Source organism: Xenia sp. Carnegie-2017, unplaced genomic scaffold, assembly GCF_021976095.1.
Source record: "Xenia sp. Carnegie-2017 unplaced genomic scaffold, XeniaSp_v1 HiC_scaffold_1, whole genome shotgun sequence".
NCBI classification, from domain to species: domain Eukaryota; kingdom Metazoa; phylum Cnidaria; class Anthozoa; order Malacalcyonacea; family Xeniidae; genus Xenia; species Xenia sp. Carnegie-2017.
In genome coordinates, this window is record NW_025813402.1 from 5538640 (window position 1) to 5565300 (window position 26661).

General features: G+C 34.6%; 4 protein-coding genes across 5 annotated transcripts; 1 reads left to right on the forward strand and 3 right to left on the reverse strand.

Moving 5' to 3' along the window:
• Positions 1–1137: 1137 nt before the first annotated feature.
• LOC124440434 (post-GPI attachment to proteins factor 6-like) lies at positions 1138–7773 on the reverse strand. Of its 2 annotated transcripts, XM_046990839.1 has the most exons (10): positions 7444–7773; positions 6652–6817; positions 6347–6554; positions 6145–6269; positions 5515–5762; positions 4044–4693; positions 3240–3341; positions 3087–3144; positions 2801–2847; positions 1138–2207 (listed from the first exon to the last, which is right to left on the reverse strand). In XM_046990839.1, exons 1-10 carry the CDS (start codon positions 7538–7540, stop codon positions 2121–2123), a joined length of 1788 nt encoding a protein of 595 aa, XP_046846795.1. In that variant the 5' UTR covers positions 7541–7773; the 3' UTR covers positions 1138–2120. The 2 variants fall into 2 exon arrangements, with proteins under 2 accessions (XP_046846795.1, XP_046846788.1); XM_046990832.1 differs by having other exon boundaries at positions 3087–3341.
• A 2117-nt stretch (positions 7774–9890) lies between these two features.
• Positions 9891–12118, forward strand: LOC124457155. Its single transcript, XM_047007475.1, has 3 exons — positions 9891–9914; positions 10574–10910; positions 11316–12118. Exons 1-3 carry the CDS (start codon positions 9891–9893, stop codon positions 12116–12118), a joined length of 1164 nt encoding a protein of 387 aa, XP_046863431.1.
• Positions 12119–17389: 5271 nt separating this feature from the next.
• On the reverse strand, positions 17390–20593 carry LOC124441838 (glutathione S-transferase P-like). The gene is made up of 4 exons (XM_046992307.1): positions 20081–20593; positions 19359–19406; positions 19183–19269; positions 17390–19108 (listed from the first exon to the last, which is right to left on the reverse strand). Exons 1-4 carry the CDS (start codon positions 20442–20444, stop codon positions 18693–18695), a joined length of 915 nt encoding a protein of 304 aa, XP_046848263.1. The 5' UTR covers positions 20445–20593; the 3' UTR covers positions 17390–18692.
• A 472-nt stretch (positions 20594–21065) lies between these two features.
• Positions 21066–25491, reverse strand: LOC124442645 (probable splicing factor YJU2B). Its single transcript, XM_046993147.1, has 9 exons — positions 25295–25491; positions 24830–24883; positions 24662–24741; positions 24319–24374; positions 23570–23688; positions 22598–22682; positions 22301–22410; positions 21996–22194; positions 21066–21635 (listed from the first exon to the last, which is right to left on the reverse strand). The coding sequence occupies exons 1-9, from the start codon at positions 25295–25297 to the stop codon at positions 21109–21111; spliced, it is 1233 nt and encodes a 410-aa protein (XP_046849103.1). The 5' UTR covers positions 25298–25491; the 3' UTR covers positions 21066–21108.
• Positions 25492–26661: the final 1170 nt, after the last annotated feature.

The window sequence follows — 26661 nt, forward strand, 5'->3', positions numbered from 1 at the left end:
GGTTACATCAAACGTGTTGGTAGCGTTGCGTTTGGACCATGATTTGTTTTGGTGGAAAAGAAGTGATTTTCTTGCGTGTTTTATAATGGTGTGGTCTTTTTCTGTCATTGTTGTGTATTGTTTTGCCCACGCTAGGCATTTGTCCAGTAGGTGTTCGGTGATCGATGGGTAAAAGTCAACTATGTCGAATGATATGAATGATTTTCTTCGAAACATGAAAACTTTCATAACCAGACACAACAAGACTATTTTAAAAAGACTTAACCCAGACACAACCCAGAACAAGAACAACCCACCAAAGAAATGTAACTGCAGACAGAAACATCTATGCCCGACAAATGGCAATTGCCTGAAACCCAACGTGATTTACAAAGCCGACGTGACAACGACTGACAACAACGAAACAAAAACTTACATAGGTGTTACTGCATGCGCTTTTAAGACACGATATCGAAACTACATTAAATCAATTACGAACATTAAATACCGCAACGAGACAGAACTTTCTAAATACACGTGGACACTGAAAGAAAACAAACGTAACTACAACATTAAATGGGACTTCATCAAACAACTTCCACCTCCGAACAAAAACCAAAGAACCTGCCGTCTTTGCCTTGAAGAAAGGCTACTTATCCTGAAAGGACGTAAAAAGAAAAATTTTAAATAAACGTTCCGATATGTTTAGTGCATGCCGTCATGTAACTTAACACCTTTTAGTCGATGTATATAGTCAGCAAATAAAATATTATCTGTCAGTTGCCTGAAGATCGCCCTACGGCGTGAAACTCTGAGTAGCGACAGCAAACAATTGTCCATTTTATTTTAGTTCATTTTATCTTACGCTCTTCTAATATATAGAATATTGAGCGCTCTTTTATCCAGGAATATTATCCATAATAATATATATATATATATATATACATATATACGCTCTGCCCTCGGGCATCGAGCACTGTTTTATACGGAGAATCATCAAATATAAACTTCCTATGTATATATATGTACATACTACATAGCTAAAGCAATTTTTTATATTTTTGTTATCTAATTATTTTTCTTCGTTTACTACACTACAGTCCACTTTCGATTAAACCTGATCAAGTGAACAATCCGCGATGATTAAAACTGATCATGTGAACAATCATGTAGAATTTGTATTGAATCAACGATTAAAAAATCGTATTGATCATGAATTAGTGCCCCATTCTAAGGATTAATGCTGGTAGAATTCAGGCAGTTAAAGGTACAATATGCAATTATCAACTATGCTTTATATACAGTTATAAAAGAAAAACAAATAAAACGTGTGTGGTGATTGGTCTATAGCCGTGTTTGCATTAGCCAGTGGAAAAGAGAGCTGAGCTCAACCAATCAAATCAATCAAAACAATCAATAATAAAAAATTTGCAAATCGATCATGAAAACATTTTACAGAAAAAATTAAAACGTTTGTTTTAAATTTGTCTTTTCGCATTATTTGTATTTTACAACAGAAATAAAAGATGTTTTTCGAGTTTGCAGTGGCTTATGCAAACCTCCAGACGTTTGGGACAACTCCCGAGCAGGTGCAGCCCTCGACCTTTGGTCTTGGACTTGCACTGATCTGCTCTCGAGTTCTCGCAAAGGTCTCCTCGGTATACACAAGGCCATGGTGCAAACAAAGTAAAGTCTTTTCTTTCTTAATTGTCTATTCATATATAAATGTTCTTGAATGTGCGTGTATGTACGTACCTAACTTCAACATTATTCTTGATGTTGCACCTGTAACTAATATGTAAATGTATCATGTGAACGATGAGTACAATATCCAACTGTGTGTTTCGACCATAATTTGACCATGAGATGTTTCATGGTTTACTTCATTCTATTGCGTGAATTATATGTGAATTTTTACCGTTGTTATTGGTTTAGATCATGTGATGTGTTTTGGAAAATTTATTTCATCTTATTCATCACTCGAGCCAACACGATTCATCATTAATGATTCATCACTATCGCATGAATTTTCGTCACTATTAACCAAACGATAGTCGACGTATATCTTAGGTTTTTTCACTGATGGCAGTAGCAATGGAATACACGATGCAATGGCCACATGCCATGCACTGTGAAGATATTTATAATTGGCTGATGTTTCCAGACCAGCGTAAATTCCGAGAGCAATGGATGCGATCAGAAATCCAGGTATAAGAAAGAAAAACCATCTACAAATAGTTAAACATTTACATTACATCAAGTCTGATTTTCTTTAAATCAATTCAGTGATACGAATGGCTGAACACTTCTTTTGAATTGTTGACAAACTTTGCTCGATGGTGCGAGAGGTACAGAATTCTGACGTAACAATTCTTAGGTCATCAGTGACGTCACTAAAACGTCATCAGTCGACGTCACTCTACTAGTTATCAGTCGAGAACGAAGAAGTCAAATGGCCATATATATTATTCACACCCTAACCAACCCCCGTGACTCAGGGTAAGACTCGTTTGATTTTACAATTATCACATCAATGCAAAATTTAAAAACAATCAAGATGTATGTACACAATATATTTTTTACACACAGTTTGGAATTGCATTTGGGAAAGAAAAAATGGATGAAACATTATCAATGTTACATTTAGATGCTTGTAGAAGTAGATCGTCCATGTGAGTAGAGGTCTGAGAAGGACTGTTGGTGTTGATGTTAACTTAGCGGTAGTCATCTTCAGAGTCAAATGAGTACAACTAGAAACCACTAGTAACCACTAATAACCACTAGTAAACACTAGAAAAAAATTTAGGAATTAAGTTCATACCTTTTTACGCTGGGAAAGAGCCGCCTTCGTTTTATACAATTGTACCCCTGAAGAAAAAAAATTATTATACGTCTACACTACACGCAAGAATGGAACAGAGTAAAACATAAAGAAAGTTCAATAACCATGGTCCACTTTACAATATAATCACAGTCAAATAGTATTTACACATTCTAAGAAATTACTAGTTAGCTTGCCATCTTCCCTATAATGACTTAAACAAAAAGTAGACAGATGATCAAGTCGGCTAAAAATCTGACTTTAGCCATGCAATGTGAGAACTTACAAAAGAAATGAAGACCAACTTCAAACCGATACCAGTGGGAACGACAAAGGTCAGGAAACTAAATCGAGCGAGATGAGTAGCAATAAAGAGACCCAATACCGCTGCCATATTTAATGTTAGACGCCATAAAGTAGGTAATTTAATCATGGTTACCAGTGTCACCCATACAGAAAGAATTGAGGCAAAGAAATCACTCAGCTGAAGTGTATTATACTCGTAGATACAATAACCATGGCTGTCACACGCGTGGTACATCTTGAAAAAATAATAATTTAAACGAAGCATTACTGAATTATTTTGTAAAAAAACACGTCAATACAATTAAACAAAAACTTCAGGGATGGATCCATGATTTTTGTCGGGTGTGTCTGTGTGTGGGTGCTATTAGATTTCGGGAGTGCTATTAGATTTCGGGGGCATATTGTTGCAGTGCCATATCAGATTTCTTTATGGTAAAATTGCGTTATCTTACTTCAGAATGGGAGATTTTTTGAAAATATGCTCCATTAAATACTAATCACAATTACTTTTACTTAATTGTTTTGTAGCTATATTCGTATTTTGTAAAGAAATTATCACCTATCCCTGCACCCCCTCCAACTAAAGCTAGGAGGGATGCACAACCATTCCACATTCTTCCGCTAAATCCATTCCTGATTAAAAATTCAGGTGGAACTCACGCTCTCTTTTCAACGCCATGAATGAAAACACACAATACGGACCCTATGTTCCAATAGATCGTTCATTTTCTCCCTTTCAACATTAAAGCCAGTGGTATCTTGTTATGTTTATCTTATTGAGATACAAAAATGTCGTACCTTGAATTTGTATACCTTAGAGTTTGAGTAGTAAACCAGCGTTGAAATTTAGAGAATGAGGGAAAATCATATTTCGATGAAATTGTCAGAAAACGTTCTTTTAAAATCAACATGTATAATAATTAAAATTTAAACGTACCGTCGAAGAAAACATTGTGAAAAAGTAAACTATAGATTCTGCATAAAATCTTTTCACAAAAGCGATGATGATACCAGGAATAAACGCAATGTTACTGATGGTAAGCAGGCAAATAGCCAGTATATCAAGACTTTGGTAAGTAGAGCATGTCAACCCACTGTATCCATATTTGCAAGTACATATTTCGTAAGAAATACCAATATCACTCTTTACAGAACAATAACCATTTTCATTGCAATTGTTTACACAATTTTGTGTGCCTGCTGTAAAAATGGCGATTGGCGAGGGTTCCTCGATGTCAATAGCTACATACCAAAAACCAGCTTGAGGGTAAACGACTTTTATGATTAGAGCTCCATGGCTCTTTTCCCGGCAAAATTGTGGAAAAATCTCATGCGACGTTTTGTCATGGAAAGGTAAAATGTCCTTCGTGACGCACATCTTGTATTTCGTTTTGTTATAGGAAGAAACAGGTGTGAGAGCAAACCGCAACGTAGTACCAACCAATTCTTCATCGATGTACAGACGGAAAACAAAATGCACAGAGGATGCCTTAAAGACGAAGTCACCCCAGTAATTATTAAGGTCCTTCCGTGAGATAATGTCCAATGACTTCATATCAAAGCAACCGTCAGAAGTGGATTTACACTCTATAATAAAGTAGATAACATATTACTATAAAAATTCATCGAAAATTATAGATCTATACACGTTCGTCTTCGTCCTGAAAAAACAGTCTTGATTGCATCAAAAATTCCCAGCATGCATTTCGAGGAGTTGACTTTTACAAAGCAAATTGGTAAACATCTTTGTTGAACTAACTATAATAAATTTTTCAACATAAAAATCTTTCAATTGAATTCTCAGGGATAGAAAAACCGTAGGGGTAGGGTGGGGCATGAAGGGTGCAACCCCCTCCTATTCTTTGAATAGAGGGTGGGGCTTGAAGGGTGCAATTCTCTCTCAGTCTTTGCATAGAGGATGTGCAGTAGGGGTAGAGCACCAAGGAATAAACCAAAGCAATTGTGTCTTGTATTTGACAAAGCACACTTCCAAAAAATAACTCAAAATTATGGAATAATAGTAACAGAATTTGACAAACAACATCTGGCATGGTGACATTCACAAAATAATCACCAAAATCCAAGGGTGCACCCCCCACCCAAACTAAACCATACTGGATCCATCCCTGATACTTTCACTTCAAGTTGATGGTCAAAATTTATATACAAACACCACCAATCAGGGAATAGAAAATTTAGTTTATAGTACATGTGGAAAAACTCGCATGGTTTCACAACAGCACTATATATATGTACATTATTGGGAAGTAGGGAACAGGTGTAAGTTATAATATATTAATCCTAGGATTGACATATTATATATATATTTTCTAATAATGGCTTTGGAATAAAATGTTTAAGTTATATAAAAGGATTATAACACAGTTACTATTACAAAAATAGTTCACCTGTATGATTTGCCATAATCTCATACGACAGGGTCTGACCACTGACTTCTATATAGTAATAGGCAGGAAATTGAGGCCAAGAAATTGTGAGTGTACATGGCGCTTTACAATTTAGTGATGAAGACTTTGGTAAAGACGACAAAGATATCGACAATCTCAATGAGCAATTCATAGAAGAAATACAGTGAAGTGAAACAGATAGTTCTTTAGAGTATGATGACACATAATATTTGAAGTATAAGGGCAATCTAAAGTGAAGAGAATGACATAATAACAATCAATAACAAACATGAGCAAACTACATAAAAAACTATGATAAACATTTTTACTAGCATAAATAGAGATCAAGCAACAGTGAAAAGTTTAAAAAACACTGATTCCTTATTTGAATTAACCATAAAACAGTTCTCATTCTAATTGCTCTTCAAATAAAAATACTATAAAGCTTCTGACCAACTTTGCACTTAAAACCAGAAGAGATAAGAACTACCCTGAATGAATGTAGAGTTGAAACAATTTTATAAGATAATATAAACACTTGAGCAAAACAGTTGAAAAATGAAACAAAAAATGACCATGAATGATACTAAAGTATAATATTCTTGTGTATGCATGTGTACATTTAGGTACCTGTGGCTAGCTATAGTTTTCCATGATTGTCCCTTAGCGAGTACAACAGGAGGTTGAGATGGAGATGTTAACAACTGCTTAATTCCAATAGCACTCACACATTTCTTGTCTTCTTTAAATAAACCCTATATATTTTGATGGCATAACAACAGAGTTAAATCATTTAAATTAATGATATAAATAACACACACACATTTTGTACCTTCTCCTTAATTTTTGTCACTTTTTCCACAAAAGGAAGATATACAGTGACATACCATTTGCCAGGTAAAGGAGATTGGATTATTTTATTTAACCTACATCGATGGCATGCTTCTCCTTTAAATGCAGGGACAGTTATGTTGTAAATCTCATTATATGTATAAATTTCTTCCACAAAAGGTATCGCTGGGCTCCCTTGTTGTAACAGTCTGATAGAAATGCGTAAAAAACAAATAGCTTGTCATTATATACACATGGAAAAAAATGTATACTATCACGAAGAAATTTACTAAATGCAAGACTTACACTGAAACGGTTTGGTTGCACTGTATATTGGTTCCTACATAGTTTCCAACATAAATAAAAGATATTTCCATTTTACTTGAGTATTCAGGGACATCTAGTACATAAATCTTTGCATCCCATAAAGATTTATACTCTTTTAGTCCAGTTTGTGGATGCCATTCAATATCTAAAAAAATTAAAAGATTTTGTGCAAATAAAAAGATAAATCAAGACTCCTGTTTATATGTAATGTATTACCAATGAAACAGGCATGCAAACCAACAAGTAAATAAAATATTTACAGTCAACATAAATTTTTGGAATTTTTTATTTGACAAAAACCCTTAATTAACTTAGCTAATAACATACATACATAGCAACTGTTCACAATTGTCTGCTTATAATATAATGTTCTAATGTGTATCCTATTTTGGATAAAACAATAATAAGTTGCCTAAAAATATAAAAAAGCTTAAAACCAATCCAAATATTAGATGAATTTTAAATTTTTTGCAATGTGGTCAACACTAAGTCCAAAAACTATTACGTAAGTTCTTGCCAAACATTAAACATGCACAAAAACTAATTTAATGTTTTTCTTGGGTATTACCAAATGCACCATACATAAGTATTTCCAATTAAGCTGAAAAGGAGCTATTGCTTTCTAAGCAATAGCTGACAGACAGTTAAAATTGGTATTTCATACGTATGCTGTTCTACAGTCAGAAAGTCAAAGACTGACATTGATAATATATTGACGTTGTCAACACTTGTTGGTTTATAGGGCATAAACAAAAAATTATGGCGGTATACCTGCGTTTTCCAACTGTGAGAAGACCAAGAAAAGGTTTCCACAAATTATGAAGAAAAACAAGCTACAAGCTTTCTTTGATAACGTATTACCAACCATGATAGCAATTGACGTTTAAAAATTCTTGAGTGAGATAATGGACGATCAGTCAGTGTATGTCAATCTATTGCAATTAATTTCCAGTTAATTATGACTAAACATTACTAAATTCAAATACTTCACTCATTTTTAATTTTTATAACTTTAAATCCGACATGTTTCGATGCGCTTATGCCGATATCTCGTTTCGTGACTTTCATAGATTGCATTTTGCATTTTTGTAATTTTGCCTGCCCGAGTCTCCTCGGCTCGGTTGAAAGAGAGACTGGTAATTGAATACCAGTCACAGTCAATGCTCAGAGTCACTACCACAGTGAACTCGACATTTAAATAACTGGAATGATAACCGAAGCCAAAAATTGAAGCCAAAAAAATATTTGTTGTCATCATTCGTCATCACACGTCAGGCTCTAGTCCTCGCGTGTTCATTTTATTTTTTTTAAATCATTTGTCCCTTGGTAATGGTAGAGTTCGGATCTTGATCAGAGCGTAAAAATAACGAAATTTTTGGAATGAAAAGGTTCACGGAAAGTGAATCAAAGTGATAAATCGAGAAGCAAGATGAGGTGAACTTAGTCGATCTGCTCTTACGCTGCGGTTTTCCTTTAAAACATATCAAAGTCTTTAAGGATATTCAATTATTGATACCGAGATGACAACCATTTAGTATTTCAAGTTTCAAGCGCTATCAAAATCGATGAAAAATACAATCGCTCTGTAAAAAGTAAAAATGCGAGTTATAGACTCAATATTTTTTATGAAACTGGATATTCAAGTTTCTTTTTTATTCGGAAAAACAGATCTTTAAATCCACTTAAATGACAAAAAAGACAAACGCTGTCTGACACCGTTTGAAAGTTTACCTTCCGACGAAAGAAAAATTTATGCTTGAATATTTTCTCGTCATATTTTATTGTATTGTCTTTTTAGCAAACAGTGTAATTTTCAGCTGGCTTTTCCTCGTTACAAGTTGTAAGTTACAACGAACTCACTGTAGTAAAGTTTCAGCTGTAAAAAATAACCTTTTGCGAAGAGTTGGCCTCGTGTGTTGTTTGTCGTGATGTTGTTTATATGTTTATGCTTTTGCAATTTGTACTCAAATTTATATTGGCCGTGTATGTTTGGCACTCAGGGGAATGAAACTGACGTACAAACCGCGTGAATATTCGACTTTGAAGGACTGGAACTGACGTACAAACCGCGCAAGAGACTAGGACTTTGGCTTCAATTTTATATCTATAAAATGTATTGTCGTTATCATTCCAGATATATATATATGGAGTTCACTGCACTACCATTGGTCATTTCCAGATTCCGTAATTCAATTGCGTTTGTTAATATTTCGAAATTTTCGTTATTCTAAGGCAATTGAAAATTTTTAATAATTATTCTTTTAATATTTCGCAATTTAACATAAAATTATGAATACAGGGGCGGCGGAAGTAAATTGCATTTTTTGATGAGGGGGTAAAAGCGCAACAAAACAAATCAAACAAACTACAAAATAACAAATCAGTTGGAGTTGCAGGGCTTTGACTTCCTCATAACATTCAAAGAGCAATCAAAACTGGAATTATATTGAAATATGAAAACGTTATATACTATCAACATAATTCGTATCATGCATAAAAGTATAATGGGGGAGGGGGGGCGCTAAACTCATTGTGATTTTGGGAACATCCTCTGGTTCTGCAGCCCCTGAATTACACAATTTCCGTAATTATACATCTCACCATTCAAATTATCAATCGAAATAGTTCTACCGTTATGTTATTGGTTATTGCAAGTTTGTTGTGTTACGAGTCAAATTTTACTGTACACATGATATAGTAGTTTTGACAGTGCAAACTTTTGGCAACACATCCCTAGGTACCTGGTATAAGGTGTTTTAACCTACTAGCTGTTTAGTTAGCATATTTATCCTGCATGCAAGATCATGCAACTTCCTTGTAATTTAGCAAACTTGAACGGATACGGTGTATTTATGAATCGACTATTCCTTATATGTACCTAAAGGCGTACGAAGATCGATAATTTCCATATTCATTCATGTTATAATCCGTAGAAAACAATGGATTTTTAAAGGAGCTTAATACAGTATATCAAGACTATTGGAATACGAACATACACATGTTATCGATCTTTCTACGCCCATGCTTGACATTGCTTGTAGCATCTTGGAACTCTTCTATAAAAATTATAACAACTTTTATTACTTGACCTCATGCTCTCTAATGAAAGAAGCGCAACGTGACGTCATGGAAGTCAACGGTTCGCAACGTTCCCAACACATGCTTGCTGTCGTAGCAGTTCGATATTCGAAAAAAATATTTTAGCTTTTCATGATCAAATGGCCGAGAGACAGTTCAATCGGGTAGGTTTTTTACTTGTGTGCAGTTATCTACTTCTATTGACATGTTTTTGTGACCAGCAACTAGTGAAATATAAAACAAATACATTTTTAGACGAGAGATTTTTATTTTTTTGTTAAACAATTTAGCTGAACCATTTAGTTCTTCGACATGATCTTAAATAAAATGTACTGTTGTTCCTTTATGACTTCTGTATTTTACTGAAATTTATTAATCTTCGATTTGCTTCGATGAAATGACTTGTCAGAGGGCAAGATAAAAGACAGTGAGGCTGACAGATTATTTAGTTTTGGTGTTGTAGCTGATGTCCTCAGTATTTGATGTGTTTCACCTTTCTTAAAGTCGAATTATAGTTTGCTAAATATGATTTACGATCGCACTTTATGTCACACATTTACTGCATCGAAAAAAGATCAAAGAAACTGTGTACTGAAAGTAGTTTTTACATTATCTTAAGAGTAATTAATCGAAGAAACTATATTTTAAATTAGGTCTTTTGCTAAATTAAATGTCATTCTCGTTTGCCAAAAATTAAAATCTCTCAGCAGATACCGATGCCTTATTAAACGGCTTGCAGAAAGCATATGCAGTTTATTATATGTAAGCGTTCATCGGCACACTTAAATGACATTTTTTGACAAACAATACGACATCTTTTCAGAGGTACAAGCGTGAATATGAGTATGAATATAATGCAATGAAGAGTTTGGATCATCTGAATTCGTTTTTGTATAAATTATGGAAGCTAGTTAACGACGAAAATCTTTCTTCAATACATTGGAGTGGTGACGGCGAGAAAGTTGTCATCGAGCATCCTGCCGAGTTTACAGCTGATGTTTTAAATGCAAGTGATAAAAAGCATTTCAAAACACAAAATATTGCAAGTTTCATCAGGCAACTCAATTTGTATGGATTTCGTCGTGTCAAAGATAACTGTGGAAAAATCCCATTGGTTTTCAAACATGAAAATTTCAAGCAGCACCGTCAAGATCTTTTAGGTATGAAAGTCACCTTGCATCTTTCAAAACAAAGCTTACCAATGCCTCACAAAAAAGGCGCCATTATGGAAAAAAGGCCGACCGATTTGCTTGACAAACATAATAAAATTGTTGTCAGATCGTTTACATATATGACATGTTGCATTGCCAATTGAGACAGCATAGTCTTAAAACATGTAGCTGTACACGCAAAAACGACTGAAACATACAACAGGATGACTATAGTTGAAATATATTTTAGGCAAATGGCAATTTTTTTATCACACTGTTGAAAATTGAACCAAAACATTTTTGCTGTTGTGCACTGTCACTGAAGTTATTGAGATGCACGAAAACTTCAGTGACTTGTCATAAAAATTTGTCAGCATTTAACTTACATTTAATAATAAATGCTTTCAATTGCAGTTCAAATAAAAAGAAAGAAACCTAAATCGCAAGCTTTACCAATGATACGACCGTCGTTACCAACACTTCACAGTAAAGATGTATCACTAAAACCAAATATTTTTCAACCTGGCAGATCTCCTTCGTTCCCTCCTTACCCCGGCTTGTCAACATGCCAGCCGTACTCTTACTTCAATAACACAATGGCAGGAAAAAATATTTCAATGCCCTATGTAACACCATTTGCTGTCAACCATGGTCCGACTTTTATCAATTTGGGATCACACTCCACAGTATATAATAAGTCACAATCATCAGCCCCGTTTACCTTAAAAAAGGTTGTTGAAGATGGTTTCAGTGACAATAACGATTCCTGTAAATGTCCCAACGAGTCAGAGTTGAATCATAATTTAGAGCAAGAAGTTACAGGTTTGGATAGCAAGAAGTTGGGAGTAAGCCCAAATTCTTACCAGCAGCCATCATTTATGTCTGCTCACGGCAGTTACCAAAAATATCGATCGTCCTGCTTTGAAAGTAACATCTTTTCAACTCCACCAAGAAAATATCCAAATCTCAGTGATGGTATGTCCTACAACAACGCATTTTTTAGCAAATCGTTTCAGCCTTGTTCGCCATATCCTTCCACACAGTTTTCCCCATCAATTTATTCGTCTGGCATACAAAATCCGAATGATTTCATTCCTCAATTCCCAAGAAAGGAGGAAGATCACCTTGGCAATTCAACTACACCAACCACAAGGGGTGAAAATGCAATGTTGGAATCGCTCAGTGTGATTGCTTCTCAGTTGCCTAAGAGAACTTAACATTTATATCATTAAAAACATACTTTTATTGAACGGAAACTGTTGAATTGAAGGTCATTTACAAAAAATATTATTTTTGAGATATAGATTCTACAATATGTTTTTCAGTTACGTTATTTAATCCTACTTATTTAAAAACAAGATTTTTTATCAATAAAAATGTTAATGAAAATAAATATTTACTGACAGGACACGATGATTTTAAAGAGATGTTTTACGCTAGTTTCTTGAAAATTTTATCGATCCAAATTGTTTTCTTCGGTTTCTGTGACACCGCGCTTTGTGAAATGACGATTAAAACTATGGACATTTTTATACTAAGACTCATAGTGTCAGACTGTATGTCTCTTGCATCTTTTTCCACGTACATTAAATTTCGACTTCAAATGTTACGACAAGTTGCAAAATAAGAATGTTCGAAAAATATTTATACATTTATACATACATGTTAAAATTTATTTTGTTGACGTAATTAGCATTATGAAAACGTATTGTAAGTGCTATTGGACATTAGCGAGTGATTTTCAAAAGTGAGTTATCATTTGTGGTGATTTGCATAGTTAAACGTAATCTTATACGATAAGAAATCTTATAATGTAGAATTACTCATAACTACTCTTCGTAATTATGTTTACAAAATACAAACCGTTCTTTTCATGAATTTTCGGAAGAGTAGACTTTTTACATGTCATGTCGGGAAACTTTGATCGAAACCGATCACTGACTTGCGTGTTCAATTTTTACATAAAACACAATTAATTTTGCTAATAAGTGTCTCCCCCGCTGTTCATAAAGAAAACTTTGTTGACAGTTTATGGTAAAAAAAATAACGTTACTATAGGACGTATCACTTGTAGATAGGAAGCAATGCAATCATTTGATATTCGCTCGTGTAGCTTTCGCTCCCATTTAAATCGTAAATATTCTACATGTAATCTATTATATATATTGTGTAAACATTATATACATGAAAGTCAGTTACGGTCGAGCACAAACATCGAAAGAAGATCATGGTGTCCTTATCGCTGCTTATTTTTTTGTTTCCCATATCAGCATTCGCTTCAACATGTGATAAAAACGCATACAATGACGAAGTCAACTTTTCATGTCGAGAGCGATGTTGCGGCCTACCTAAACAATGTCTACCGACGTGTGAAAATGTAACATGTGCGACATCAAACGATTGCGATGGATTGACTTGCTGTAATCAAAAATGTAAGAATATATCGCGCTGTCCAAAGAAGAAAAGGAGCGTTAAAATATGGTTAACAGCATGGTTAGCTTGTGTAGCTGTTGTTGTAATTGTTCTCTTTGGATATTGTTGCTGTATTAAAAAGAAAAGTGCGCTAACTGATTCGACAATCCATACCGAAATATCAGACACATTTTTGTCATTGGACGAGCGATCGCAAAGTTTAGAAACTGTTATTACGTGGCCATCAAAAGAGAATGTTCGCGCTCAAGAAAGTCCTTGTGTTTGAAATATTATTCGCGTATAAAACCAGATTTCTTCAAGTAAGAAAATTTCAGCGAATAGCTACTTCGAAGGCATGAGCAAAGATTGAAATTATAAAGATTGTTCTAAAAGTTTGCTAAGATTGATGACTTTTTTATGCGAAGTACAATTTATGCTATAGAGCAATGTGGTATTACCGTTAAGGTACAGAACAATTTTAATTTACAAATAATTTTTAAGGTTGAGTTCGATTAGACAAAATTAAATTACCTAAATACTTGACTCGATCATTATATTTATATGATTCGCAAAACCTGAATCAGGAATGAGCTATATCTAAATAGACTTGTCACGAAAACATGTCCTCGTTTGGTGCTCTCGGAATAAAAAAAGTTTTTAGGCATGACACAATGTTTCTGTCAAGAAACAAACTACTTTTTATTTTGGACTAAATCTTAGCTACATTATGGTTAACATGCGATTTTCAAAGAAGTGATGTTAATGAACAAACCAAAATAGAAGTTTGTATAGGATATGAAAAACAAAATCTTATTAGTTTTAAGTTTAGTATAACAAGTAATTTGTCGGGATGAGAACAATATAATAGGAATCACGAAAAGGTAGGCTAGCGTAGCGAATCATTAGGTAAATATTAACAGTTATGTACATTCGTTGTTGAATTTTGGAGTCATTAAATATTTATACATACAGTTTACTTGGCACATCGTCAGCTAATAGAATGGCCATTAGAATAGAATGGCCAATTGATCCACGCTAATATTTTCTTGCGATTCTTCCGTGTTGATATTGCCTGATGAATTTACCTCAATGACATTTTCTGCCGATTGTTCAGAGGACACATTTCTTTCAGGAACTGTATCATGAACTGTATCTACAATTTCATTAGTTGATACTTCATGTAAACTGTAAGGTGGTGGCTCTAATTCATCACTGAGAACAATTTGTGTTTCGTCATTGCCGTTCTCGCACAATGGCAGTTCATCGCCATTTTGAGTATCTTGGTGATTAATTTGACTGTACGGTGGTGGTGGAAAGTCGTTCATAGTCACTCTAAATCCTCGGGCAGATGAATTCAATTCATGGTTGTTATCGTCATCGAGTAGAGTTTGAACATTGAGGGAGTGATAAGTAGGGAGGTCACCTCTGTCTTCAGGGTTCTCTACAGCTCTGTCGTAAGTTGGAGGAGACAAGGGGAAAAAAGGCTCGTTATTCTCAAAAGCTAAAACCATAAACGGAAGTTGGTTACGCTCTTCACAATCATTTGTCCGTCTTTCAATTTCAAGTGTTTCGTCGCTGGGTCGTATTAGTGTCTTTCGTCTTCTATACCATCGACAAGTGCTGTAGACAGAAACCAACGCAATAAGGCAGACAGAACCGACTCCGAAAACCCCCCAACTCGACAAAAAGAAACAATCATTTTGCTTTGAACATTTGCCATTACAACATTTCAAACCTTCACATTCGTTGTTCGACTTGCAGTAGTAATGTTCACATGATAAGGCACATTCTCTTTGAAATTTTCCTCTGCAACATTTTGGTTTATTTTGAGGACAACTGTTACTCTTCGCGGAAGAAGAATACGAAATTCGGCATATATGACCTTCGACTTCGTAAAATTGGACAATCAAAGCGATCACAGATAAAAAAATACTTAAGTTCATAACGAATATCGACAAACTACTTTTCCTTATCGAAGTTCGATTCGAGCAACACTCATATAAACGCCAGCAAAGTCAAATTGTGGAATACAGATGAATAAATTTAACAGATGAATGAAATTAAAATATTTTTTTTATGTTTACATGAAGAATTTGCTGACGTGATATTGCTCAAAAATAGCACGTAAGACTTTTAACAAATTCCATTTTACGAAATTAATTTAACAGATCACTTCACATAATAACCATATAATTATTTATGTATATATACATACATGTATTGTAACTATTGATATATATATGATTATGATACGTAATGATTTATAAGAATACGTATAGCAAGTAATTTATATAAACGTAATCACGACAAACATAGAAGCCATAAATAAGCTCATTTAATCCAATATTTTTAACAGGTGATATGAAAATTGATATTGCTCTTATTGGGGGGTTGAACTAACACACCACTTTCTCATCAACAGAGCCAACTTAAATTACTTACTTAATGAAGAAATTTATTGCAGGTTATCACAATCTAATATCATAACAATCAGTTTAAAGTGTCCACACACCCTTTTCATCTTTTCTCATTGAACCGGGGCACGTGCATATTGAATTTTTCATAAGATACATTATTTAATTTCTTAAAAACGATTGTCATTGCTGGCTGAACCTTTCAAACTTTCAAATTTTTTCATTGTCACGTATGAAAACAGCTGCTACCGCGCTACCATTTCCTTTTTATGTTTCTGGACATGCAACATAGTCACTACTGGTTTCTTCTCACGTTGGCGTCATTTAAAAATATACATGTTTGTGGATGTAGATCGTCCAGGTCAGTAGAGTCCTGAGAAAGACTGTTGTTGTCAGTGCTGTAGAAGTGGGGGGCGCTCGGGGGAGGAGCCCCCCCTTCTACCTTTGAAAAATGGGTGATTTTTCATAATTTCATGGCTTCAGCTTCGTAAAGAGAGCCCTCCATCTGATAAATTTAGTTCTACAGCACTGGTTGTTGTTGATGTTGATTAACGTTTCGACAACCTTAGCGGTAGTCATCTTCAGAGTGAAAATACTCCCGGGTTCAAACCATTTACTTTAAAAATCTACAGTTCGGCGGAAATCCGTGCTTTCACCAAGGCCTTCACCCTTGCAGAGATTTATAATACGATTTGAATTGCGACAATTAAGGTCAAAGACTGCTTCCAAAAAATCAGTACAGAAAACTGATTCGTGCTTGTACTAAGGCAATAAGGAAATAACAAGAGCAAGAATTAGATGACACAGGGACGTCCTTGCACAATATTTTGTAAATTAATGTTCAATATAAATGTAGGGGTGTTTTGTTAACAATTAAAATTTATATTAATAAATAATAATTACAAGAATTGATTTCGCTTTTGTACATAGTTAAAAGTTACCATAAAACATATACTTCTCTATCACCCAACTGTTGTCAACACTATTAGACTTTCCAAGAATGATCAAAAAGAAGTCTACAAAAGTCATGTCATTTAAAAATTTCTCAATAGATATTTGTGAAATGTGAAGTCAAGACTACAACATTCGAAGGCCCGTCCGACTTTCGAAGTCGTTCTTGCTGTATCTATGGTGAGTCAAAAGCAGACTCAGTTACTCTCGGTGGCTTGGAAATCGGATTGCCAATGGAAATCACAAAGGAAGACTTGTGTACGCGTTCTAGGGTGCTAACGTCATCATATATGATTTCATCTCGGCGAAGATGACGACAAAAACAGCGAGATATTATGTAAGCCATAAAACAGACAAAAACAGCGAGATATTATGTAAGCCATAAAACAGACAAAAACAAGCCCACGAATTACAACGATGTTTGCCACATCAGGAACTCCAGGTTTTTCATTCGAACTCATGTTGAACAGCTAAGTCTTTCTCTCGTAAAGTAAAAAATTCTCGATTCAGTAACATTCACAGAGCACAAGTAGAAGAGCATGAAGCTTTGCTTTGGTAGAAGAGAACGCCACACTTTATGGTCAAAAATTTATTTTGCAATATCACGCCATATAATTTTGAATTTCAACATAAACGAATGAAAAATTCAATAAAAAGGCAAACGGCAAATGATCGCCAAAAGCTTAATAAATAAAAATCAACGCAAAAAAATCCACAATCATATTTTATTACATATATTGCAGTCGAAACAACGATCGGGGTAAAGATCTTATCTTGCAAATTATAGGAAGAACAATGCTTTCCTCAAATCCCGTGGGAAACAGGCGAATGATTATTCAATATCAAGTGCACTATAGTCTGCTGCTCGTCACAAATACAGTCTGCAGGTTGCGCTTATATTTTAACATTGGTCCATTTGAGAAATGTTGGTCCAATAACGACTTTAAAATTTGCATTTGAATTTTAGTCGGTCTGTTATATTTGGTGTTTAAATATAAAAAAACCACATTTTGAACAAAAGAGCTGGACGTTTGAATTACCACATTTTGTACTCAAAATTAATTGCAACAAAATAGTTTAAAATATTAACTGAAAAACTCCCAAGAAATTGTTAAAAATGGTTAATACATTTTAAGCTTTCATTTGGTCAACTTTCAAGAGAAGACCACGTGAATCACATGTGACATGCAATAATCACGACTACTATCGATCCTTGGGTGTGTAACGTGATCATACATTCACATTTTTATTCATAGATAAAACAAGTTTAAAAAGTAATATGTTCCACTGAGCAATTCCTATTTTAAATCACAATTTCTTGTTGAACCTCTCTTCTCTTATTATATGACAAGCGCAAATTCGGTTTGTTCAGAACAAAAAAGACTTGACTTAGGCCCCGTTCACACGAGCCCGGGTTGGTATGCCAACCCGAGTCAACCCGTCTACTAATAAATTCCTATTAACGTTTACAAGATAGCCGGGTCAATTTACCAACCCGGGGCACCCTTCTCAAGATCCGGGTCGATCCAGGTTTGCAAGGTGTTAGAGCATTAAATTTAGCTCATTTCTTCATTTAACCAGGGTTTGCTTGTCTTTGGCTTTATTTTCAGGTCAAGGCTGAGAATTGCTGAGTCGTGTTGAAAAATCAGTTCTAGCCCGGGTTCGTGTAAACATAAGCACCTATCGCAGTCTGACCTGGGTTAAATATCAACCAGGCTCGTGTAAACATAAGCACCTATCGCAGTTAGACCTGGGTTAAATATCAACCCAGGCTCATGTAAGCATAAGAACCTATCGCAGTTAGACCTGGGTTAAATATGAACTCGGGCTCATGTAAACGGCGCCTTAGTGCGATATAACTCTCAGTAAAGACCAACTGCATTTTAATGATAGAAATTATCATTTTTACGACAGATTTCCGAGATGCAATTGTTCTTTTTCTAAATTATATTGACATATTTGTAGCCAAAAGGAAACTGCAACACTGACCTTGTAACTCAGTTCAAATTTGAATTTAAGAAGTATTATTTTTCATGCTTGATTGTGGGGAATAAGGAAGTTTGAATGGAAGTCTTTCATTAGACAATAAATACTTACGAAGGGCAGGACGTTGAGAAAATGTCTTATAAAAATAACCTAACTTTGGAAAGTTCTCAAAAATGTCCTCAATAATATCTGATTCTACCAAATACAATCGAGTGTGTTTGACAAACTCCACATTTATGTCAATGAGATCAAACAAGAAATAGTCAATCCAAGTCAAACGATTACTAATAAAAAATGAATGGTTACTTTCCTTGTCTATAGCAGGAGCAAGTTTCTCAAAGTGAGACAACCATGTTGGCAGAATATTAGCAACATAATCATTGCGTTTGGTCATGGAGAAATTAGGATCATACATAACTTTGCCTAGCTTAGCACGAAGATCCTCTATATAAAAAATATTTTTTCACAAGTTTAATTTAACACATAATAGCAATGATAATAAGTTGTTCGATTCCTACCTGCTCCTAAGGCAACCACTTCGCAAAGATGATAATCATCACATTCACAATCAAGACCCAAAGAACGACCAATGTAATGAACAATAGCTAATAATAAAATATAAGTCTCTACCACTCAACCACAAACAGATTGTCAAGAAATGTGTCACATAAACCAAAAATGTTTTTATACATACCCAAACTTTGTACAAGTCTGAAGCCTGACTTTGTAGTAATTGCAGGAACTAAAAATAAAAATAACACAAAGTTTTACATCTGTTGGTCATACTCATCTCATTATTGGGGTCTTGTTGATTTAAATAGTTTATACAAACTTGAAAACTAATTTGAGTTCTCAGTTCTAAACACTTTCAACATGTTATATGATTACGTGGAATGAACAGAAATTCTTCGGTAGTTTGCTGATAAAGTTCTTTCATTGTAGAAAGCAAATTTTGGGGAGTTGATTAACTCAGAATTGGTCGTAGAAACCTGCTTGAACCTTAGCCTGAGCCCTCATTTTTGTTGTCATAAAAAGCATAGACAGATTTATGAGTGGGTGGGGGTGCCACCCCAAGCATCAGATTCCCCCCTAGGTAAATTGTGAACCCCTCTAAGAAACATTTCAATCCCCACTTTTAGCAACAAATCAATAGTATAGTTCAACTGAGTTTTTCAGCCAAAAATTTCTACTTTCTACACTACCTTCAAGAGCTTCACTACCATATCATCCCTAAATTCTACACTCTTACTTTGTCTAAAGTGACTATATCACCAGCCCCCCTCCCTAAAATTTCTAGCACCATCCCAGTAAAAAATATATAAATGTGTCCATGATATAAAGTTTTCAATGCATGAATGCATGCACTCAGTGTTCCTTGCTCAAACACATTTAGATGCTCTCATCCATGTACAGTACCTTGACCAAAGGTAAAAGTTCCACTTTCAATTCCTCTCTTTTTAATTTCAGCCCACTCTTCACCACTAAAGTTTACTTCAGAATAAAGAACGCCATTATCCTGTAAGATAATTCGAATGCCTTCACCTCTACCACGCACTTTAAAATAATGCATTGTGAGTCCTTCGATTTTTGGCGCTGGAATGCAGCCGTAAGACCCAAATATTGCTTTATCCACACCCCGCATGATTATTTTTGATCGCCCAGTGTAGTGAATTGCTATTATAGCAGCAATACAAACAAATATAACTTGAGTTGTCAAGGCCATTATCTCTAAACAATAAATTACTTGGCTGGAGAACAATACCAATCCAGTAAATGACATAATACATGAAGTTTTTCAAAAGGGCCGCAATAGTCGAGCCCATAATCAGCGTTGCCAACTTCGGAATTTAATCTCGGGATATATGGGAGGATTGCCATTGTTTTAGGATTTTCGTTTCAAAAAGTAGTAATTCTCGAGATTTTTTACAGTTTTGAGTATAAAGTCCAAAGTAAGAGTCTAAAGTTACAGGGAAGCTTTTTGTGAAAATTTATCAACTAATAAACGATTCTGCCGCACGTTATGCTTTTGAGTAGAAAAAAACACAGTAACACACTACCAAGACCGTTCACCTGTCACCCCCCTCCCCCCCCATAGTTAGCTAGTAGAGTGTTGTGACATATAAATAAAACCAAAACTTTGATGAGGTAAATCGGATTTTTTCTGGAATGTTGGGATATTTTAGGTGCTTACTCGGGACGTTTACAAAAATACGGTTGGTAACACTGCCAGACCAGTAATCACCATTCACCACCCATAATTAATAATGACATAGACCTCCTAACAGGGTTTAGTAGTTAGGTAACAGAACGTGTCACAATCAGAAACCAGAATAGGGAAGCCGCTTTACACATTGAAAATTGGTATATTACATTATGCACAAAATAGCAATCAATTGAATGATTTAAATATAGTTTGGCAACATTTATTGAACAGCGTTGGTGAATTATTTTGAACTGTCACTATCTGTGTCACTATACATCTCTGAAACTAACGACAACTGAGGTTCTCTCGACTTCAAATTTTCTGTAATGAACTCTTTATTTTCTCCATCGATAAATCTCTTGGCTGAAGTTTCTGATAAATTTTGATATGTATTGGGAAACGTTTTCGGCAAGTCATCGTCCATATTATTGCTGGAGTTTTCAGTTTTCTTGGCCACAGGAATATTATCAGTTCCATTGACTGTTTCCGAGGTGAGCAGTGAAGTCTCTTCAATTTTTTCATTTATAACCTTTGAAGTAGAATCATCTTTCTCCTTTGACACGATTACCGCATCATAGGATTGAGTTTTTTTAATCAATTCATCCTTTCGATTTTTTGAAAAATTTTCCAAAGAGGACTTTCTCGAAAACATAATTTTCTGTCGTTTTTCGAGCAATCTTGAACGATGAACGTTTGATTCAGACGATTTGGAAAACATTGGTCTGTTCTTAATTTGTAAACGTTTCTTTCGTTTTTCCAACTCATAACCTGTTCAAAAATACAACCAAAACCACGAGGAAATTGATTTTACTTCACTTATATTGGACGTTGCTGCGATGGCAATTCGATTTTCGTCTACTTTTATGAAGTATTTTTGTGTGAAGTCACAGCGAATGAATAAGAATTTTTGAAGAACTTTTGAAAAAAATTTGCTCAACAGAAGTAAAATTTCGGGATGCTTTCGACTGTGGGTTGGATTTGTTATACAATAGCACAACAGCAATATCCCTAACAAAACAGTCATACCCAAAACACAACAACACTATCCCTAGCACAACAGTCATGTCCCCATTACAACAGCAATATCCCTAATACAACAGAAGTACGCCTGACAAACCATAATCTCACCTTCATTACGATATTTAATTTTCTTAGCCAGAGCAATATCTTCAGGACTTTCATTTACCAAGTGAAGATTTAAGCCACCCTTCTCTTTAATTTCTTGATCTTTTTCTTCCTTTCGCAAAATGACCTTCTTTTCTTGTCGAAACTTTTTTCTAAGCATTTGATTAAGTCCAAAGTCGTCTTTCCATTGTGTTTGCATGTCCTGAATGAAAAATACAGTTGGATGGAAAAAACAAAAATAATCAGACTACTATGAGTACATGATTCCGAAGGATCTTGAGGTGGACAATATGATGATTTCAAAAAACCTTGATTTGAACCAGTCCAGGAATAGCAGCTTTTGATTTCTTCTTATCTTTCTCACCATGTTCAAGTTTAAACATTGCATCATCAATCATCTTTTGTTTATCAGCATGGTCTATATAACAAAAACGTAGATTAGCAATACGTCATTTTAAGATGTGTTCAATGTCGTTTTAATGCACAGATTCCATTTCCAAGCACACAACTTTACTTATTTACAATGTATTTTTGTTATTTATATAACATGTCTCATTCATGAAATAATGAATTGCAAAAGCAACTCATTTCTGCCGTAAAATAACCTGTGGCTATAACATTCTCCGCTGCAACCGGATCCCATCTTTCTTCCTTTCGTCTTGCACCAGCAACAATCGTATAGTCACAATTCTGTAAGTGTCAGACCAAAAATGATGGTTACCTCATAGATAATTTGATAAGGGTTTGCACCATAGCCAATTGAAAATAAAAAAAGTTCAGAACTCAAAACAACAATTTGAAGAGTTTTTTAAAAAAAGAATTAGCCATGAAAATCTCCGTCATATGTTGCATAAAATGATTAGCTGTAAATTTGTTTTCTACGACAGACCATCGTGAGATTTCTTTTGACATTTTTGAAGACAAATGAAAATATGCTGCATTTTATATCTGAATTGTCCGGGGAGCATCTGCTATCCATTTAAGTAATAAAAATTTCCGTGTTTCAATAGAGTTATATTAACATGTGACGAAGTCAGGGAACAACGAGAAATTGCGTGGTAAGCACGTGCACAAAGTGTGATTATTTCTAAGCAATTTTTGAGTACCTCACAAACTTTCACAAGTGTTTATTTAACTCAATAGACACAAGTAAACGTATTATATATTTTATTAATAAACAAAAAGTAAATATGTATGTTTTCTATTTCGTTTATAAAATAGCCTTTTAAAAACAATTTTAAAAAGATAAATTTATTGATTTTGATTGCATGTATATCGTTTTTATTTTGCCTTTTAAATTTCCAGTGCAAACCAATCAACAAGCAAGACTTAAATTCCTGTGTTTCTATAGAATAATAGAAACACAGTTTCTCACACATTCCACCAATCAGCACTACAAAGTATAAAGCTGTTATATAAAAATAAATTATAAACTGAATGCATAAATATGAATGCATAATTAAAGCTAATACATTTTTGGTACCTGGACATTGTTGATTAGTAGTTCAGACCATTCAGATATTTCTAACCTTCTAAAAATGTACACACTTTATGAGATTTACTAATGAAAATCTTACCTTTGGATCAGTTTCAATTTCAATATAGTTATCACAAAGATGACACTTCATGCGAAATCTGTAGATGGGTGTTGTGTAATAATTACCAACTTTTTTTTTCTCTGCATTGTATCTAACACCTATGGAAAAACAAGTCAAAAGTTATCAAAAATTATCAAGTTGTCCAAAGTCATGTTTCTCATTTGCATCAATTTGCAGAAATTATCTAAAAATTACACATCATGGACAAAAGCAATAAAGCAAGTTTATTGACAAAATTTGCATCATGTTTGCTTTACTTTTTCATTGTAATGTAATCCAGAATGGTTATTAACAATTTCAAACTGTACTTGAAAAAATTGAATTGTGCAAAGAGATTTACAATATTGTTTATTTGTTACATGTTTGTGGATGTAGATCGTCCAGGTTAGTAGAGTCCTGAAGGACAGTTGGTGTTGTTGTTGTTGACTGACCTTTCAACAACCTTAGCGGTAGTCATCAATATACAATGATGTACAGGATAACAAATACAGCTAACCTGATGTTTAATCCTCATTTGATTCTCAGGAGATGACAGCCGCTAAGGTTGTTGAAACTTCAGTCAACAACAACAACAACAACAGTCCTTCTCAGGACTCTACTCACCTAGGCAATCTATGTCCACAAACATATAACGATATTCCCGGGTTCAAACCATTTACTTTATTATTTATTTGTATGCATATAAATTTGAAAAAGCTCATTGAAAAGTATGAAAGTTATATACATACCCATTCCAATATGAATATTACAGCCTCCACACCAAATGTTGTATGGCATTTCAAATCTGTAAATACGTACAAGTTTTGTGAGTTGCATTAGTTGATCCAGCATTTGTCAAAAAAATATAGCTGCTCAATTTTAAATTAAAAGTACTTTCAGAAAAAACTATTGGTTTTGAATTTCTACAGAATATAATTTTACCAATGGACTTGTTTCTAAGGGGCTTAGAAATGTAAATATATTCCAAAATAACAAAAATGTGCTGCAGTAATTTATTTCTACACAACCTAGATCAATAACTGGTGAGTTGAAAATACTACACATGCAATGCCATAAAGTCGCATGAATTACCTGATAATTAAAATGCCTTGGGAAAGTTTTCGAGCTCTTTCCCGTAGAGGATGCTGTCCCACACGCTTGTTAACAGAACCCTACAATGAATTAGGTGCAGATAATACAAAAATTGATTCAGAATTTTGTTCAATCATACAGAATATGTGATTGAGAGCATTCAAATACCTTTGAAGGATCCCAATCTGGAGGGTAATATTTATTGACTGCTTTTCGTTCAGCCTACAAAGAAAATATTCACAGCATTACATAATAAAACCAATGTTTGTAACATAAAAACAAAGAGATTAAAAAAATACCATTTATAATAATTTCAGATTTAGAAAATCTTGTTTATTTTGTGTCTATGCTTTCACAACTATTGAACAAGTTACGTAAACACTGAAAACATCAAAGTTGTCCAGCATAGAACAAATAATCACTGCCCAGGGTTCCAGGTACAAACATACTGATCGCCTGTGCTGTGTTCACTTCGAATTTGTCTAATACCAAACTATCATAAACAAGTTTGTCTTGGCCAAGGCAGGAGTAGGATTTAGGAAGGATGATGATAATTGATAAAATCAAATTTTAGAGACTATTACAACCTTTCGTTTTTTACGATTTACGACATTAAATGTGTCACATACTCACCATTTTTTGAAAATCTTTCACCAATAACAAATATACAGGCGACAATTTTGCTCAGTCTTTCAATATTCGTATTTTCGACAATGTTATCAATGTCAAAATGACTCAATTATGATATCTGAGTTTCTGACACTGACCTGTATACAATTACCTAGACGTGAAATCTCATGTTGCAAAAAACATGGATCATGGCATCATTATATGGCAAATTTTGCATGAAAATATCAGCGGAGTTGCATAAGGCAGAGGCACAGGCTCATGCTGTTATAAAAAAACACCTAAAAAATGTAAGAATAGCAAACCAAAAATGTCAAATATGTATGATTGAAAATTGCTAAGAGCATACACAAACACCAATTTCAGAGTTCGCTCTCTCACAAATTAACTGAGAATTAATCTGAGCACGCATAGTCTACTCAGCTAACCCTCCAAGTTCATGGTCACGGCAACGACCAACCGTATGTACTAGTACCGATTAGAGGGGGTGATTAGCTCGCTCAGTCACAAATTTTCATATAAGTTATCTGCGCATGCGCAGTATGCATGAGCATGCGCAGTCGATTTGAGCAGCTGCACAAGTTCATGGTCATGGCAACGACCAACTTCATCTACTAGCACCGATTTTGAAGTAAATAGCATGCTTCGTAAAAATTTAATAGAGAAATCATCTGCGCATGCGTTTGAGCGTGCGCAGTCCACTCGACCAATTGTTCATAGTCATGGCAACGACTAACTATATGTACTTGCCTTACATTTGTGGCAATTAGCTCGCTTAGTTGCAAATTATCAAAGCAATGATCTGGGCATGCATAGTAGTGACTTTAATAACACCACAACTATTGTAAGCCTCTGAATTTATGTATATATATATATATATAAAGCTAAAACTTCATATAGTAGATGTCAACTAGCAGTGGAAGCTGGGTGCGATATAGTATGCAGTGGCTTAGGGGCCCACACTTCGGTCGCGACCGCACTCTCCTGCGTACCCCGAGCAAAGCCTATCGCAGGTGATATCGGGGTTCTGATGGGCGGAAGCTTGCTATTGCATCTCCCAAGTAGGATACCGAAATATCCGTACCGAAACGTTAACAAGCAAGTATCGGAAAGCATGGACCAAAAACGGGGTTTTTTGCTTTCGAATTTTATCTTTTTAAAATAAAATAAACCAAGCAATGCTTCTATTAAATTCTTCTGAAACTGTGCATTTTTATGACAATTATAATTTAACATTAAGCAACCTTATACATGTTTTATACAATTTTTATTGGTTTATATCTTTCTGATTTAATTCTCTCATTTACTGCTTCTCATGTATCACTAGCAAATCATCCATGGGCTTCTTGGAAAACAAGGATTATCTGGTTCCC

Coding starts and splice junctions, on each gene's coding strand:
- LOC124457155 (XM_047007475.1), top strand. CDS start 9,891: ATGGCCGAGAGACAGTTCAATCGG. Junction 9,915..10,573: donor CCGAGAGACAGTTCAATCGG/GTAGGTTTTTTA, acceptor ACATCTTTTCAG/AGGTACAAGCGTGAATATGA. Junction 10,911..11,315: donor GCACCGTCAAGATCTTTTAG/GTATGAAAGTCA, acceptor TTTCAATTGCAG/TTCAAATAAAAAGAAAGAAA.
- LOC124442645 (XM_046993147.1), bottom strand. Junction 24,375..24,661: donor CAAGGCATTTTAATTATCAG/GTAATTCATGCG, acceptor ACGTATTTACAG/ATTTGAAATGCCATACAACA. Junction 23,689..24,318: donor TAATATTCATATTGGAATGG/GTATGTATATAA, acceptor GTTTTTCCATAG/GTGTTAGATACAATGCAGAG.
- LOC124440434 (XM_046990832.1), bottom strand. CDS start 7,540: ATGGTTGGTAATACGTTATCAAAGAAAGCTTGTAGCTTGTTTTTCTTC. Junction 5,763..6,144: donor AAAACTATAGCTAGCCACAG/GTACCTAAATGT, acceptor TCTTCACTTTAG/ATTGCCCTTATACTTCAAAT. Junction 4,694..5,514: donor GATTATGGCAAATCATACAG/GTGAACTATTTT, acceptor ACTTTATTATAG/AGTGTAAATCCACTTCTGAC.
- LOC124441838 (XM_046992307.1), bottom strand. CDS start 20,444: ATGTCATTTACTGGATTGGTATTGTTCTCCAGCCAAGTAATTTATTGT. Junction 19,270..19,358: donor CAGACTTGTACAAAGTTTGG/GTATGTATAAAA, acceptor TTTTATTATTAG/CTATTGTTCATTACATTGGT. Junction 19,109..19,182: donor AGTGGTTGCCTTAGGAGCAG/GTAGGAATCGAA, acceptor TTTTTTATATAG/AGGATCTTCGTGCTAAGCTA.